This window comes from Octopus bimaculoides, chromosome 15, assembly GCF_046866305.1.
Source record: "Octopus bimaculoides isolate indiv1 chromosome 15, ASM4686630v1, whole genome shotgun sequence".
NCBI classification, from domain to species: domain Eukaryota; kingdom Metazoa; phylum Mollusca; class Cephalopoda; order Octopoda; family Octopodidae; genus Octopus; species Octopus bimaculoides.
In genome coordinates, this window is record NC_142942.1 from 11,188,736 (window position 1) to 11,206,497 (window position 17,762).

Here is a 17,762-nt window from a genome sequence, read left to right on the forward strand (position 1 = left end):
GGGGCAATAAAGAAAGCACATCACATAAGACCAATCTCAAAATGCTGAGCCTTACAAAAATGACAAAGAACCAAGATACATGGTGCATTGTTGTACTCAAGAAGACCTGTCCTCTACTATAGAGTTAATATCCTAAAACCACAGTGCCATGTAAAAGGTACCCGCTATACTTTGTAAAGTGGTTGGCGTAAGGAAGGGAAACCAAGCCAAAACAACTCTGGAACCTTGTGTGGCCCCTTAGCCTTATTAGCTCCAGTTAAGTTGTCCAACCTATGCCAGCATGGAAAATGGACAATAAATGATGATGATATGTGTGTGTACCCTTATCTTGACATCATGTAACGGTCATAAATGAGCATCACTGTCATAGAAGTGGTTTTTGTTTCCATTCTTCCATGAAAAACATATGGTCATGGGGAAATTATTATCTTGTTTGAAAACAGATAAGGGATGGCAATAGGAAGGGCATCTAGCTGTCGAAAATCTGTCTCAACAAATTCCACCTGAACCCCTACAAGCATGGAAAAGAGGATATCAAATGATGATGATAAAAAGAGCCCAGGACATGCTCAAAATTAATAGGTATTAAGGGAAACAGCTAGCAAAGGAGACCATATGAAAATGGAACATGAACAAGACATCTATCAAATAAATCTTGCTCAAACATCGTTTGCACTTATAGTTTCTGCTTGATCAGAGTATCCATGTGACCTGAACTGATAAATGGTAGACCAAATATTCTCTTCTTTCTGACTCTACATGATTAAGAATTTTACTTGCAACCACTTAATTTTGGGTTTAATCCCAGCTTGGGCAAGTGTCTTCTATTATAGCATTAGGTTGACCAATGCCTTATAAGTTAAATTTCATAGATACAAACTGTACAGAAGCCAGTCAGTCATTACACACACTCATATAAGTATACATATGTACATGAGTGTTTGTCCCTGCGAGACTTCATAATGATACCACTTGGGCAACAATGGTGTATTTATATACTGGATAAACAAAAAGTCTAGTAGTTTAGAGAATTAAGATTGAGAAAATGTGGAATAAAGTACCTGACCTGTAAACAAGGAGATTGGCATAAAAAAAAAAAAAGAGCAGTACTACCTCAACATGCATTAACCATCCTATTTTGGCATGGAAAAAGAGAGGTAAAAACATCATTGATGGTAATCATATATATAGATGGACAGAAGGAAAGAGAGAAAATGAATAATAAAATACAAAAACCAAAAGCCCAAGAAACATTCACAATTAATATTATTAGTTTGATGGTCAAAGAAGGAAAAAAGTTATGAAGTGAAAGTTGTAAAAATGAAATAAGAAAGAAAGCCAGGATTTTTGGGTAATTCGTGTGTGTGTGTGTGTGTACATATATATATATATAGGAGCTCAGGTGTGGCTGTGTGGTAAGAAGTTTGCTTCCCAACCACATGGTTCTAGGTTCATTCCTGCTGCATGGCACCTTAAGCAAGTGTTTCCTACTATAGCCCTGGGTCAACCAAAGTCCTGTGAGTGAATTTTGCAGAGGGAAACTGAATGAAGCCCATTGTATATGTGTGTCTGTATTTGTTTGTCTCTCACCACTGTTTGACAACTGGTGTTGGTGTGTTTACATCCCTATAACTTAGCAGTTCAGGAAGAGACCAAAAGAATATAAATACAAACCTATAAAAACAAAGTCGTTTGACTAAAAATTTTCAAAGCAGTGCCCCTGCATTACTATAGTCTAATAAATGAAACAAGCAAAATATTAAAAGACTATATATATATATATATATATATATATAGTCTTTTACACACACACCCTCCTACAAACATGTAATCCCACCATCATTTACAGAATGATAGACAATGAAATGATAAACTCAGTGTGCTACAAAGGAAAAAATAATGTGTTCACACACAACAATCAGCTTACTCCTGTCTTCCTCACTATTTGAGAAAAATCATTGAAATTTTTTACGATGTCACAAAAACCCAGCATTGAAGAATAAAACCCTAATTTTACTGCACCATTAAACAATCACCTAGGTACACTTACATTTGTCTCCTATTCAATGCTATTTCACACACACACTGCTGCTGTTATTTAAATTTTTAGGTCACAAAAACCCAGCACTGAAGAACAAAGCTCTAATCTTGAATTCTCCCTGATTAATTCCAAAATAAACTAACTCAATCCTCTTATATTTGTCATCCATTCATTACCATTCCCTACCACCACAGATGAAAGTCTGTATCAACTGCAACAACAGTGACAGACTTCTCTACAGCACTTACTCCAATAGAATTATCTTAGTTTTAGCTATCTTTTTTTTTTCTATCAAGCTTAAATTTCCATTTATTGATCATGATAATAATTCTTCTCCAAAAAAGAGCTTTTTTCCTTACTTTTTACTTATTTCAGTCATTGGACAACAGCCATGCCAGGTACTTATTCTATCATTCTCTTTTGTCAAGCAGCTAAATTATAGGGATGTAACCAAATCAATACTGACAAATGGAGGTGATGGGGGGGACAAACACAAACACACACACACACCTTCCTTCAGTTGCTGTCTACCAAATCCACTCACAAGGCTTTGATTGACCCAGAACTATAGTATAACTTGCCCAAAGCACTGCACAGTGAGACTGATCCCAAGGCCACATGGTTGGGAAGTAAGCTTCTCAATCACACAGCCATGCCTGCGCCTGTGTTTATTTTTAGTTATATTTTGTTTTACAACTTTAGTGAGATCCCTAAATGGCACTTTTAGTTATCATGTAACTAAATGTGGACGACAATACAGACAATATAATCCCTGATATATAAAATGATGGACCAGTCACAACTGGAATATCTTTGGTTATATGAATGACTGATGCAAGACTAAACATCAGTTCATAGTAGACAATATGGACAAATGTCTTCTACAATGTTATAACAATCACCCTCATAAATGACAAGATCAGAAGAGCCCTATTAGACAAAATTATTCCTGACATACAAAATGATGGGGTGGTTATGGTTAGAATGTCTTTAATCATATGTTTCGTCAATCAGGAGCGAAACAATCTACAGTAGGTGACAATATGGATAGATGTGTCTTACCATCTAACAACAATCACTTTCATAGATGACAACATGGAGCAATCTAATAGGCCCTGATATATAAAATGATGAGCATGATCACAATTGGAGTGTCTTTGATCACATATCTAAAGGGCCTTATTTGGTTTAACCATATAACAACAGTTCAGCAATGAACACAAAATAAATTTCCCATCAAAATATGCTAATTATAGGCATAGGAGTGGCTGTGTGGTAAGTAGCTTGCTTACCAACCACATGGTTCCGGATTCAGTCCCACTGTGTGGCACCTCGGGCAAGTGTCTTCTACTATAGCCTCGGGCTGACCAAAGCCTTGTGAGTGGATTTGGTAGATGGAAACTAAAAGAAGCCCGTTGTGTATATATATATATATATATATATATATTATTTTGCTTAAAAGAGTTCCAACACTGTCTGTTTTTTATGTTTTATTTATATTCCTGCAGAACTAATGTGGTGTATAGAATATGGAATATACAATATATAATATAATATACAATATACAATATAAAATAAAATAAAATAAAAATGGATGGCACCATGAAAGAAAGTATTGAATGTAGATGAAATATTGAGTGTTCAATATAAAGGATCAAATATATAAATATATAAATATAAATATATATATATAAAGGCGACTCGAGTTTCAGGGCTATTTCCCTTCGTCATGGCCGATATGACAGACTTTAACAGACTGTCATACATATATATATATATATATATATATGTATTTATGTGTGTGTATGTGCTTGTGTGTCTGTGTTTATCCCCTTAACTTAGCGGTTCGGCAAAAGAGACCAATAGAATAAGTACTAGGCTTACAAAGAATAAGTCCTGGGGTCGATTTGCTCGACTAAAGGTGGTGCTCCAGCATGGCCACAGTCAAATGACTGAAACAAGTAAAGAGTAAAGAGAGTAATTAATAATTCATTAAGAAAGCAAAGAAATTGACTGAAACAGTAGAGTCCTGTACTAAATGACATGCGTAATGTTCAGTCCTCTACCTTTATGTTCTGAATTCAAATCTCAATGGGTTTAACATCACTTTTCACCTCTCTTCTCTCCAGAGCCAAGAAATTTACTGGAGTCAGCGCTGTCTACCGTCATAGCTCCAAAAATCGACATTACGCTAAGTCAAATGAAATCACGATTTTATTAGTTTCACAGTTGCTCCCTGCTATTGACCATAGGTACATGGTCAACATGGGTTAAATGGGTACAGGCAATGGCTGTGAGGTTAACAAGTTTACTATAAAACTATATGATTCCAGGTTCGATCCCACTACGCAATTACATCAACAAGTGTCTTTTATTATAGCCTTAAGTTGACCAAAGCCTTGAGTTAAATTTGATAGATGAATACAGTACAGATGTCTGTCAAAAGGATTGTTTTGAGGTTGGTAGATTTAATCCATCATCCAGTTTAAAACTGTCACATATAGAATCCACTTTTCCCTCAAGGATTTGGGCCAGATCTCCAGTCTCACAGTAATTTTCAGAGGATAATCCTTTACATGGTTTCCAAAATTCACTACTTTTCTTCTAAGTCATAAAAATCCTATAAAGCTGATAGCCCACAGGTCAACATTGATCAAGCAGACATATGATTGAAAACTATCTTGCCATGATCAGCCTACTATATTTCTATGTTCAAAAGTTTCAGGTTCACATCATCTATTATGTCCCTTTCTAAGACAGAAGGGTGTTGGGTAGAAGAGTATGGTTGTTTTTTCTATCAGGCTCAATAACTCTTTACTACGGTGATCCCAACTTTTAGATATAATTTAATCATATGTAAGGGTTTAATATCTTTAACATAGTGAATTGCAAAACTTCAATCAAATGAGATTATCCAAGCAATTAGTAGAAAAAAACACTTCCTCCTAGGACTGTTTAGAATTTAAAAACAAGAATAGAAATAACATCAACAGATACAATGGACATACTTCAATCTTATTAGGACCTCTTCAGCAAAGCATACTCTACTCAGCTTGCAAGAATAAATAATCTCTCTCTCTCATATACATATATATATATATATATATATATATATATATATATAGAGAGAGAGAGAGAGAGAGAGAGAGAAAAAAAAAAAGAGAGAAAGAGATAACAATGCTAGTTTCAGTGAGCATAGTCACATGACTCATGATCCGGAAGAAGGGGCCAATTAGTCCCAAAACCAATAATCATGTTAGTTGCTGTTTATCCCCCAGATCAGCTCCATTCAACCAAATCTATGGTCCAAGGAGTTCCAACCATGACCATCCTATTCTTTTATGTTTCAGACCTACCTCCAGTTTCAAGACAGAAACTAACAACATATCAAGCCAAAACGGTGCCTTGATGTGATTGCTTGACCTTGCTTGTTAGAAGTAGCAGCTAAATCTCCTTCAAATCACATCCTACCATCTCCAGGCCACCATCTTCATGTAATGTAGGTGAAGACAAGTCAATCAAGCAAATGTCAATTATTGAAACTAGAGTGATTAATAGTAAAGAGAAAACAAAACAATGACGGTAATAGTCAGGAATACCTCACCACATTTACTATATATATATATATATATATATATAAATAATGATAATAATATTAGGGATAAAAAATCAAATTTACAGGTAAAAACTCAATTAAATTCAATTTATCAAAAATTGTTTTCTCTAAAATTATATCACCATCATCATCATCATCATCATCATCATCGTTTAACATCTGCTTTCCATGCTAGCATGGGTTGGATGATTTGACCGAGGGCTGGCGAACTAGATGGCTACACCAGGCTCCAATCTGATCTGGCAGAGTTTCTACAGCTGGATGCCCTTCCTGACACCAACCACTCTGAGAGTGTAGTGGGTGCTTTTACGTGCCACCGGCACGAGGGCCAGTCAAATGGTACTGGCAATGGTCTCACTCAAAAGGTGTTTTTTACATGCCACCTGCACGGGAGCCAGTCCAGCGGCATTGGCAACGATCTCGCTTGAATGATTTTCTAATGTGCCACCAGCACAAGTGCTAGAAGGAGACGCTGGTAACGATCGCGCTCAAATGGTGCTATTTACGGGCCACTAGCACAGAAGCCAGACAGCTGCTCTGGCAATGAACACACTCGGACAGTGTTGTTAGTGCTCCACTGGCACAGGTGCCAGTCATCGAATATGGTTCGATTTCGATTTCACTTGCCCCAACAGGTCTTCACAAGCAGAGTTTAGTGTCCAATGAATGAGAGGTTGGCACGGGTGCCAGTCGTCGGATTCAGTTCGATTTCGATTTCAGATTTCAAATATATATATATATATATATATATATATATATATATATGGGAGAATATACGAAAAAACAACAACAGACGAGGACAGGTGGTGTAAATAACAAAAGGATGTATTAGTATGACGCTCGGGAATACGGAAAGTCTTTGACGTTTCGAGCTACGCTCTTCAACAGAAAGAATACGGAGACAAGGAGAAAAACACAGAGAAAAAAAATTGAATAGTGTTCAGTCAACGGTCAATCATATGTATATATATATATATATATATATATATATATATATATATATATATATATAGGGTACTGTTCCATTGTTGATAGGTTCAACACAAAAAGTACTCCATCCAATGAGAGATAAGAATAATTTAATAAACACACGATTTATAAGAGTTACTTTAGGTTTCATGCTCTTTTTGAGAATGAACAATTGCATAATGGAGGGTAGCATGCTATACGAACACATTTGATTATTGTACAATCTGAGCAAAAAACTTATAGTTGCTCACATATAAATCCTGTGTCCATTAAATGAAATATATATCATCATCAACATGCATTTTTCCATGCTTGCTTGTGTCAGACAAAACTTGTTAGAGATTTTTCTATAGCCAGAAGCCTTTCTTGTTGTCACCCCTCATTTGTTTCCAAGCCAGGTAATATTTTCCCAAATTCTTCAACCAACAAACAACTCAATGGCCAAACAGGTTTCCATAGGAGACAACATTCTTTGTATGAATGGTTGCTTTCTTTTCAATCAGTGTACAAATATCAATGTTACCATTGGGAGGATTGTGTGTGACCCAGTGATAATAAAAAGACTCAAAGGAGGTTTGCAACCAAATAACTTTACTGAACACTTTGCAACTGAATCAGTGGAGGCAAAGATGCTTCTCATTTACTTGACAATTTATGCACCACATTGCAGAAATCACAATCTAAGTATATAATTTTTGCTTAGATAAAATGACTAAATTGTGAGTGTTAAGTCTGCATGAAGGGGTCTTTGAAACTGCTAAGAAGATGAAATTTTAGAAATATTACTTCATTTGTGTCTAATATATATGGTTAAAATTTCATCAACAGCAAAAATAAATGAATTTTCATAGGGGTTATAGCCCTTATGCATAGAATATAATTTCGAAATTTCATAAATAGTTTCAGTATTAAAGAGAAAATATCTGACATTACAATAGAGAAATGTTATTGTTTCACTTTTGACACGTAATACTGCAATAGTGGAGGAGATATGATATTACTGTAGGCTCACACTAGGCAAGAAGTTAAAAAGGCATGTGTAAAATTTGAATGAAATTGGTTGTGTAGTTCTCAAGTTTTAGGGATTCACACTGACAGACAGACAGACACACATTCTCATCTTTATATATATAGATGGCCAACAACACACGGCATAAAACTAACAAGACACAGGATGATAAAGTTTTTTTCAAATAACTGTATTAACATTTGTTAAAAATTTACCAATGTAGTAAAGCAGAATAATATTATAGATAATGTTTTTGATTTTGCTCCATAGTTAATACTGTTTACTTTTTAACATAAAGTGAAAAATAACAGACAACTCACAAAGCAGAAGACATAAGAATATAAAAGCAGTGACTCCATTTAAGAATATCTGAAGAAGGAATTGTATTCCGAAATATCATCAGACTATGGATAACTAAATTACAACAGGTATATAGTCCATTTTTTGTATTATAGTGCATTGTTGTACCATTCAAACCTTTTTATTCTTTATAAAATCTTTTAGATGTTTCTTGAGATTGCACCTTTAATACTACTGAAATGGACTTTTACATCATCTCAAGGTTCTAATGGCTCAAAAAATTATACAATTCCATCTTACAATTTTCAAAATAATCATGGATTGTTATACTACTAGTATAACAATCATTTGAAATAAATATTCTTGCTGTTGGTTAAAGAAATTTAGACAAAATGAAAACAAAAAGAAAAACAAAAGCTTCTGTCATTAAATCAATCCAACTCTGTTGTCAAATTAGCCAAATATTGAAGTTTAAGGTCTTCTTGAAGTTCTTGGATTTGAACAGAATATCTGTCATTTGGTCTGAAGAATATCTCATTCTGAACATCAGTGGCAGTATTTCGACTACTACTACCTTTGTTGAATTTTTTAAATTTCAGATCTTCCTTTCTTGACCTCTTTGGAGCTTTTGTGCTTAGTTTCTCTGGCACTTCCTTTTGCAACTTCTTCAGATTTTCCAGTTTTATCTTCTCTGAATCTTCTTCTGTTTTCAAACTTTTCTGATCATTCTTCTTCAATTTCCATTTTCTAATCTGATTCTTAAAAGAGATTTTCCTAATACAACAAGTTTTCTTTACTATTTCTCTTGGAGATTGTCCTTGCATCCTCTTTTTAAACCAAATATGTTTCTTTTTAGCAGACTGGTTTTTCCGTAAGTAGGTTCCAGTAATCTGATTTCTTGAGCGGTAATTCAGAGAACAACATGTTAAATATTTTATTACAACTGTCTTAATTTTTAAGCAGCTCTTAATCTTTTGTGCTCGGTCAAAAGCAGAAAAATGATATTCTGTGTATTTGCAAAACTGTGAAGCATATTCTTCAGATAATTTGCACCGATTGATTAATAAGATAAAATATTGCAAAGAGTTGCTCTCTTTTGTCTTAGCAGCATTTTGCTGCAATTGTATTTTTAACAAGTCACCTATACTGTAATTTTGGTTTTTATTAAATAATAATGAATTAAATGAATTAAGATGAGCACTTGAGTGTAATTTAGGAGCTGGTTTTAAATTATTTTCATTGTGGCTATGTAGAAATAATGTATTGCAATTTTCAGTGCCATTTCCAGAGAACAGATCAAGTCTTCTAAGAGCTGTTGAGTTATTTTGAATATTCAGATGAGCTAAATGTTCTCCTAGGTAGCTTGAGTGGCTTAAGAAATGTTCTTTGAATGAGGCATCAATTCCACTGGTAATCAAATGATGCTTCTTTCTCAATTTCATATTCCTAAGATCTGCCAGAGGACCTTTGTTACAGAAATACCTGTTTGAGGAGGAAGGGGAAGAAGTGGGGGGCAAGGGAAATTTCTGTTTCATTTTACAATCACTAATGTTATTAACAGTCATATAATTAATATGCATTGACTGATTAGAATAAATGGATAACTTAATGTAAAATTTACATTTCAGTTTCTTCCCATTTGAATAAAAATTTATCGTTTGAGTAATTTTCCAAAACTTAAATGAAATATCAATCAAATAATTTAAGGTAAGAATCTTACTTGGCACTTGTGCATCTGTCAGAAATAAATTTAATATAGCACGAATAACTTCTTCAATTTCACCACTGTTTTCAGTTCTAGCTTCAACATTCGTCAAGGGATTAGTATCTTTATACATTAATTTGATTTTATACAAATGTTTATCATATTTTACTAAGCAACTTTGGTTATAAACTCCAGAAAACATTTTCATAACTAGATTTGAAGGAAAATAATGTAAATTAAATGCAATCACTTCCTAATATAATTAATGAATTCAATTTGGAAAACAAAATTTGATTTTATAGAAAAACTGAACAAATGAATGAAAATATAAGACCTTAATATATACTCTAGTGACTGTTTCCAGATGCGATATCTTATTCCATGAATGCTCAAAATTATCTGAAAAATAATGAATAACATATAAAAAGTGCCATGTAACAACCAGCTTTATATACTTGAGAAATAACACAAGTTTATACAAAATTGGTAAAAATAGCAATTAATTGGCAATTATTTGAAACCAAATTTTGATAATTTTTAAGGAATCTTGTTATTTGAAAATTTAGTCAAATTTGTATCAGGTCACCATAAGTGAAAATATTTGCATTAAAAATTTAGAGTATAATACTGACTTGTACATTAAGGTTGTCATTAATGAAAGGGTTAATTAAAATTGTTGTTGCCGCTTAGGTTTGGAAACTTGACCCAGTCAAAACAAATCTCAGTTTCATGGTTTTGGAGAAGTGTTTATATATATATATATATATACTAGCAGTATAACCCGACCTTGTCCGGGTGTGACTTATTATGCCATCTACGATAAGTCTTGCTAGCTGAAAATCAACTAAAAAAGAAAGCCTTACAACGAAAAAACCCTTATGATGTAAATATGTTCATAATTCAAAAGACGATGAAATTAATAGGGAAAGTCTGAAGGCTGTTTTGCGTAAAATTATTAAGCATACATAAATTTCATCCGTGTAATTGGCTATAGAAATGCTTGTGCAAAACAACTTTTTGCGCTACCCTGATTATACATAGCAGGGTAATCCCTTTTCACAGGAGCTAGGATGGCAATTTGTGATGAAGCAATTGCTGGCGATCTGTTGCTAAACAGTTTTGCCAGAATTCTATCAGATTGGGCAGAAGGTGTTGATGCACCATTTTGCATTATGTTCAAAGTAACTACTGGAATGTGGTGAATTGCTGCAGTCTGTGGCTGTCATTTTAAACTGGTTGCTGTCTTTCCCCAGCAAACTCTCTTCTTTGGAGGCATAATCTATGTATATATTAAACAGAACAACAAAAGTTATAATAGATGGCAGGGTCGGTACTTTTCACATATCTGTAATTTTTCAGATTAACACCCGCACGATTACCCAACCTTAATCCTAAACCTAATCCTAACACTAACCCTAACACTAACCCTAAACCCTAACCCTAAAAAACGTAACCGTAACATTAATCCTAAACCTTAACCCTGACCCTGACCCTAAAACCCTAACCCTAACACCCTAGTGAAAATCGTGGTAAATTTACAAAACATTGACGAACATGAGTTATATTTTACTGAATGATTGTGTACTTGCACATGTATGCTTTTGAGAGAGCGAGAGAGGAAGAGGTAGAGAGGGGGAGAGAAAGGAATAGGGGTAGTTAAAAGTTTTCTTATGACTGCTTCTCTTCACTGCCTATTACTTCATTAGAAATCTAAGGATGCACATAAGCATATAATAGAGAAAAATGAATCAAATATGGACGACTTGCTCCGAAACACGACCGAGTGGGGAACACTTCTCAAAAATAACCTGCAGTTGTTTCCTTCAAAATTTCTACATGCTTGAAATGTACATACATCAAGGTACATTTGTACAAAATTTCATGAAAAAATATTCATTTTCCTGGAAGTTAAGAGGAATTTAAGTGGAATTTCCGAATATTGTACCCCACCCCCTTCCAAAACACTTTCACCGAACATTTTTGTATATTTGGAATCTACATAATAAATAATATATGCATAGAAAATTTCATTAAAAAATATTCATTTTTATGAAAGTTATGACCTTCCAAATTTGGGGGATACAACTCTGTAGTTATGCCATCAATGTTTTGTAAATATACCACGATGTGAATGACTGTGTTTACTTGGACGTGTATACGTTTGAGAGAGCGAGAGAGGAAGAGGGGGAGAAATGAATAGAGATTGAGAGCAATGTGTATGTTGTTGTCACAGGTCAAGTATGTGTGGTTGTGTGTGTTTTTACGTATCTATGTTATGAAAAATAGGTAAAGAATACTGAGATGAAAGTTTAATCTATGACGTTGTATGTATCACTTTCTCTCTCTCTCCCTCTTTAACTCTTACTCTCTATATTTTTATGTTGAGCGCGTGTGTAAGAATTGCGTTCCAGGTAGAAAGGATGAAATATAAAAGTTGCTAGAAACAACAGCCAAATCTCCCTTAAATCACACAAAGTAAACGGAATTTAAAAAATCTAATTACTGCACTGGAAAGTTCAGATCGAGAAAATTCCATTGATGTAAAAACTTTTACGAAAAAGTGGAAAATGTGGATTTCTATAAACTTTCAAAAAGGCTTCACACAAACACACAATTTCAGATTTATATATTAAGATATATATATATATACATATATATATATACTCTTTTACTTGTTTCAGTCATTTGACTGTGGCCATGCTGGAGCACCGCCTTTAGTCGAGCAAATCGACCCTAGGACTTATTCTTTGTAAGCCTCGTACTTATTCTATCGGTGTCTTTTGCCGAACCGCTAAGTTACGCGGACGTAAACACACCAGCATCGGTTGTCAAGCGATGTTGGGGGGACAAACACACACACACACACACACACACACACATATATATGACAGGCTTCTTTCAGTTTTCGTCTACCAAATCCACTCACAAGGCTTTAGTTGGCCCGAGGCTATAGTAGAAGACACTTGCCCAAGGTGCCACGCAGTGGGACTGAACCTGGAACCATGTGGTTGGTAAGCAAGCTACTTACCACACAGCCACTCCTGCGCCTATATATATATATATATATATATATATATACATACATACATACATAAATACAGTGAAATGGTATCAAAAAGTTCCCGGACTAGTTATGTTTAATAAAAAATAAGTTAGTAATAAAATAACTTATTCATAAAAAGTAGCTTATTAATAAAAATAACTTATTTAAAATATAAGTTTTAACCTCATCTTTGAAATAGTCACCTTACACACCAATACACCAGTTCCAGCATTCCTGTCACTTTTGGAATCCAGCTTTCAAGGACCTTCTGCGATTCGTTCTGGATCTCAACAACGGTTTTAAAACGACAGCCTTTGAGCTGCATTTTCATCTTGGTGAAGAGACAGAAGTCTGCAGGTTCTAAATCTGGTGAATAGGACAGTTGTGGAAATGATACGATGTTGTCTTTGGAGAGAGAGAGAGTCACCTTTGAAGAGAGCTTGGTGACAAGGTGCATTGTTGTCATGAAGAATCCAATTCTCTGTGCTCCACAGATCTGTTGGCTTTCGCCAGATGTCCTCCCTCAAATGCTTCAAAATGTCGCAGCAGAACTCTCAATTGACTGTCTGGCCCTGGAGAACAAATTCTTGAAGCACAATACCACAGATGTTGAAAAAAACCATGAGCATGTTCTTGACTGAGCTGCAGCTTTGTCATGCCTTCTTCAGTTGTGGAGATGAAGGGTTCTTCCATTGCGATGACTGCTGCTTCATCTCAGAGTTGTACCCATAGACCCAACTCTCATCACCAGTGATGATCCTCGACATGGAGGATGGGTCATCAGGAACATGCTGATGGAGCTCTTGACAGACTTCAACACAATGTTCTTTCTGCTCAGTGGTCAGCAAGTGAGAAACAAACTTGGCAGAGATATGCCGCATGTTCAATTCAGACATTGGGATTGCCTGCACAGACCCATACAACATACCAACAACATCAGCAATCGCATTGATTGTCCTCTGACAATTCTCATGCACAAGCTGATGAATTTTCTCCACATTTCTGGGGGGGGGGGGTGACACTTGAAGCAGGCCTTCCAGTTCACTCATTATCTTCCAGGGATATTCTTCTGCTTTTGAAGCACTTGTGCCACTCGAAACATTGTGTACAACCCATTGCCTTATCGCCATAAACTTGCTGATGCATACTCAATGTCTCTGTAGTAGACTTCCCAAGTTTAACACAAAATTTCTCATTGGCTCCTTGTTCCAACTTCCTGTTCATGACAACATTGCACACTACAGCTTGCATGTGATCACAAAAACACAAATTTCACTTGCAAAGTAAACACAATGACATCACTGTTTCATGAAGGTCACTGCTAACTCTCGCTGCACACGCAACTGTGAGGTGCCATCTTTTGGCACACTCTAGAACTAGTCCAAGAATATTTTGATACCACTTTGTGTATATATATATATATATATATATATATTACATCATATGTAAACAAACTTTAAGTTTGCTTTTGAAGTGCTGAAATGTATTGTAGTACAAGTAGAAAGATATTTTTTCCTTTTACAAATTTAAAAAAAAAAAAAGAAAAATTTATCTTTCTATTTGTACTACAATATATATATATATACATATATACACACACACACACACACACACACACACACATATATACAGGGGTTGGACAAAATAATGGAAACACCTTAAAATTTCAAACAAATCTATTTTAATATGGGGTAGGACTGCCTTTGGCAGTAATTACAGCTTGAATTCTATGATGTATGGACTCTTACAAAGTTTGATTTGTTTCCAAAGAAATTTTTGTCCATTCTTCTGCTAAAACAGTCCCCAGTTCTTGTAGTGATGACAGTAGAGGATATTGACTCCTTACTTGTTTTCTAAAATGCACCATAAATGCTCACTAATATTGAGATCTGGGGACTGTGATGGCCAGTTAAGATGTTCAACTTCACTAGAATGTTCCTCGTGCCATTCAGTAACAACTTTACCTATGTGAATTGATGCATTATCATCCTGAAAGATTACGTTTCCCTCCAGAAACAGTTCCACAAACATAGGATGAATTTGATCAGACAAAATACTTAAATAGTCTTGACTGTTAATTCTGCCATGAAGGGAAACAATTGAGCCAGTGGATTTCCAAGATATAGCCCCCCAGATCATCACAGATCCTCATCCATGTTTAACAGTTGGAAGAAGGCAGTCTTGGTCAAATACTTCTTTTAGCTGTCTCCACACATATACTCGGCCAGTGGCCGGAAATAAGGTAAAGGATGACTCATCTGAGAAAATAACATTCTTCCACTGCTCTAGGGACCAATTCTGTAGGTTTTTACTCCATTCCAAATGCTTTACAATGTTTGTTTTGGAAAGTAGTGGTTTTCTGATTACAGCCATCCCGTGAAATCTGGCTTTGTGTAGCTCTCAGCAAACTGTTTTTGTGGAAACTGGGTTCTTGAGGTGGTCATTAAGATCTGCAGTAATTTTGGGAGCTATACTTTTTTGATCCTTTCTAACAATTCACGTATGAGTCTGACGGTCCCTATCTGAAAGTTTTGGTTTTCTTCCTGAATTTTGTTTCAATGAGGAGGTTTTACCCTCTTTCTGAAAGGCTGTCATTACTTTCAAAACAGTACTTCTTGATACACCAAACATTTCAGATGTTTTTGTTATGCTAACACCTGCCATAAGAGCACCAACAATTTGACCTCTTTGAAAGTTCGATATATCTGTCATTTTAATGAATTTTAATTACTTTTTTCTGATGATATCTGATAAGAAACAGCAAGTTTAGCAAAACATATTAAGCAACACTAATAATAAATCAAAAAACATAAAAATAAACAAGCTTTTGATGGTTTTATAGATATTTCAAGATTATGATGCTATGGTGCTAGGTGTTTCCATTATTTTGTCCAACTCCTGTATATATTCCTTTTTTCATTTTGTGAACAACAGTGTTGTTGATTACAGGTTTAATAGGCCAATCGCTGCTTCACAGCATTTCTGGTACTGAGAGTTACAAAGGAACATTATTATTACAAACATCACATAAGGGATTTTAGTTTGAAAGCATTAGTCAATTGGATTTATTGCCAATATTTACATCTTTCTAAGGCAGCATGCTGGCAGAATCATTAGCATGCTGGACAAAACGCTTAGCAGTATTTCGTCTGCCTTTTTGATGTTGATGGATGGTAGTAATCTTTTTACCTTTTATTTCTTTCAATCATTGACTGCAGCCCTACAAGGGTACTGCCTTGAAGGCTTCAGTCAAACAAATCAACCCAATACTTATTTTTAAGTCTGGTACTTATATTCTGTTGGTCACTTGCCAAACTATTAAGTTATAAGGATATAAACAAACCAACACTGGTTGTAAAGCAGTGTTAGGGAACAAACACAAGGCATTGATTGGCCCAGATCTATAGTAGAAGACACTAGCCCAAAGTGCCTAGCAGTGAAACTGAACCCAAAACCATGTGGATGCGATGCAAGCTTCTTAACCACAGAGCCACATTTGCCTATCAAATTAATTTTATTCCTTTTTTTTTTCCTATAGATTATCTTATTTAACTGCAGATCAGCTATGATTTAGCAGAAGCATGATCAAAAATATACCAGCCATGACCATCCAGTCTAATTTATATGTCAATGATTACATCTTTCACTGTAATTCTTCCTATTTCTTTTGTTTTTAACGAGATGGTTGAGTTGTGAGTTGATGGAGATTTAACTACTATTTGTAGCAAATCAAGCAACTATATGAAAACTACCATCAGTGTATTTTTCATTTAATTTGTTTTTTGATGGTTCTTGAAGCCATATATAACCTTTCAACAGGAAGCAACACAAATTCTTCTCTTTTCAGAAAATGACAAATATTTATTAACATCTTTTAGTGGCAGCTATCAAAACTAAAACTGATAATGATCATGCACTAATTACATTAAAAAGGAATAAAAAATGATACAAAATACTTAATAAAAAAGAAGTTTGTACAAAAATATTTTATAAAAAGAAATTTTAAAAAGTACAAAAAAAAAGCAATGAAAAATATAAATTGATGGAAATAACAAGGAATAGAAACAAAGAATGCACTTTTCAAGTTTAAAGTTTGAGGGAGAAAATAAAATAAAATATAAACACTGATAAAACATTGATTTCTGCATCAATGTTTTTGGCTTCTATTTTTTAATCAAGAATTTCACAGATGTTTAATTGAATTTATTTTTTGTTCGGGTGGGGTGGTGGGGTGGGGGGGGTGGGGTGGGGTGGTGGGGTGGGGTGGTGGAGGGGGATGTGTGACATAGCACTCTGAGTTCTTTGTATTGTTGATGTCACAATACACTCGAGCAGCATAGTAACTATAAAGTATGTCACTTCTATTTTAGGGAAAATGAATCTACATCCATACGCACGTGTGTGTGTGTGTGTGTGTGTGTGTAAACACACACACGTTTACATTAATACATGCACACACATATAGTTTGCATGAAGCATTACCTGATAAATGTGTTACCTTTTTTTTTTTTTTAAGAAGCCAAATCAATGCAGGTTATAAGAAACAATATAAGTTGATGGTTTGTACTTTTACCTTGTATCTCAATATTTTGGAATCAGGATTCAGACACTACAAAACAGAGAAGTCAGCTCACAACATCATATCTCCAAAGATTTCCTTAAGGATGCGGGGCCCAAACCCCAAACTTTTGAAATACAAGGTAAAACCACAAATCAATAACTCATACTATTTCTTAAAACTCACATTGCTTTCACTTGAAAATAAAATTTAAAACATTTACTTGTGTGTATATATGTGCATATATGTCAATAAAATGAAATTGGAATAAGATATATCTGTGTGTGTGTATATGTGTATGTATATATACACATATGTGTATATGTGTATGTATATATACACGTATGTGTATATGTGTGTGTGTGTTTGTATGTGTGTCTATATACATACATGTACACACACATACACACTCGTACTTTGTATTATAATACGCTTCAATTGATAAGTTAAGACAAGTTTAAAGCTATACTCCAGGCAATTTTCTTATTACTCTGGGCAAATATAATTTATTTAACACTCTA

At 34.7% G+C, this 17,762-nt stretch overlaps 1 protein-coding gene across 1 annotated transcript in view; it reads right to left on the reverse strand.

Annotated features, from left to right (window-relative positions):
- Positions 1 to 7,722: 7,722 nt before the first annotated feature.
- Positions 7,723 to 17,762, reverse strand: part of LOC106874658 (uncharacterized) — a 68,665-nt gene continuing 58,625 nt past the window's right edge. Inside the window, exon 2 of the mRNA XM_052973181.2 lies at positions 7,723 to 10,039. Coding sequence (XP_052829141.1) covers positions 8,367 to 9,848 — 1,482 coding nt within the window. The 5' untranslated portion in view covers positions 9,849 to 10,039 and the 3' untranslated portion in view covers positions 7,723 to 8,366. The remainder of the gene's footprint in view (positions 10,040 to 17,762) is intronic.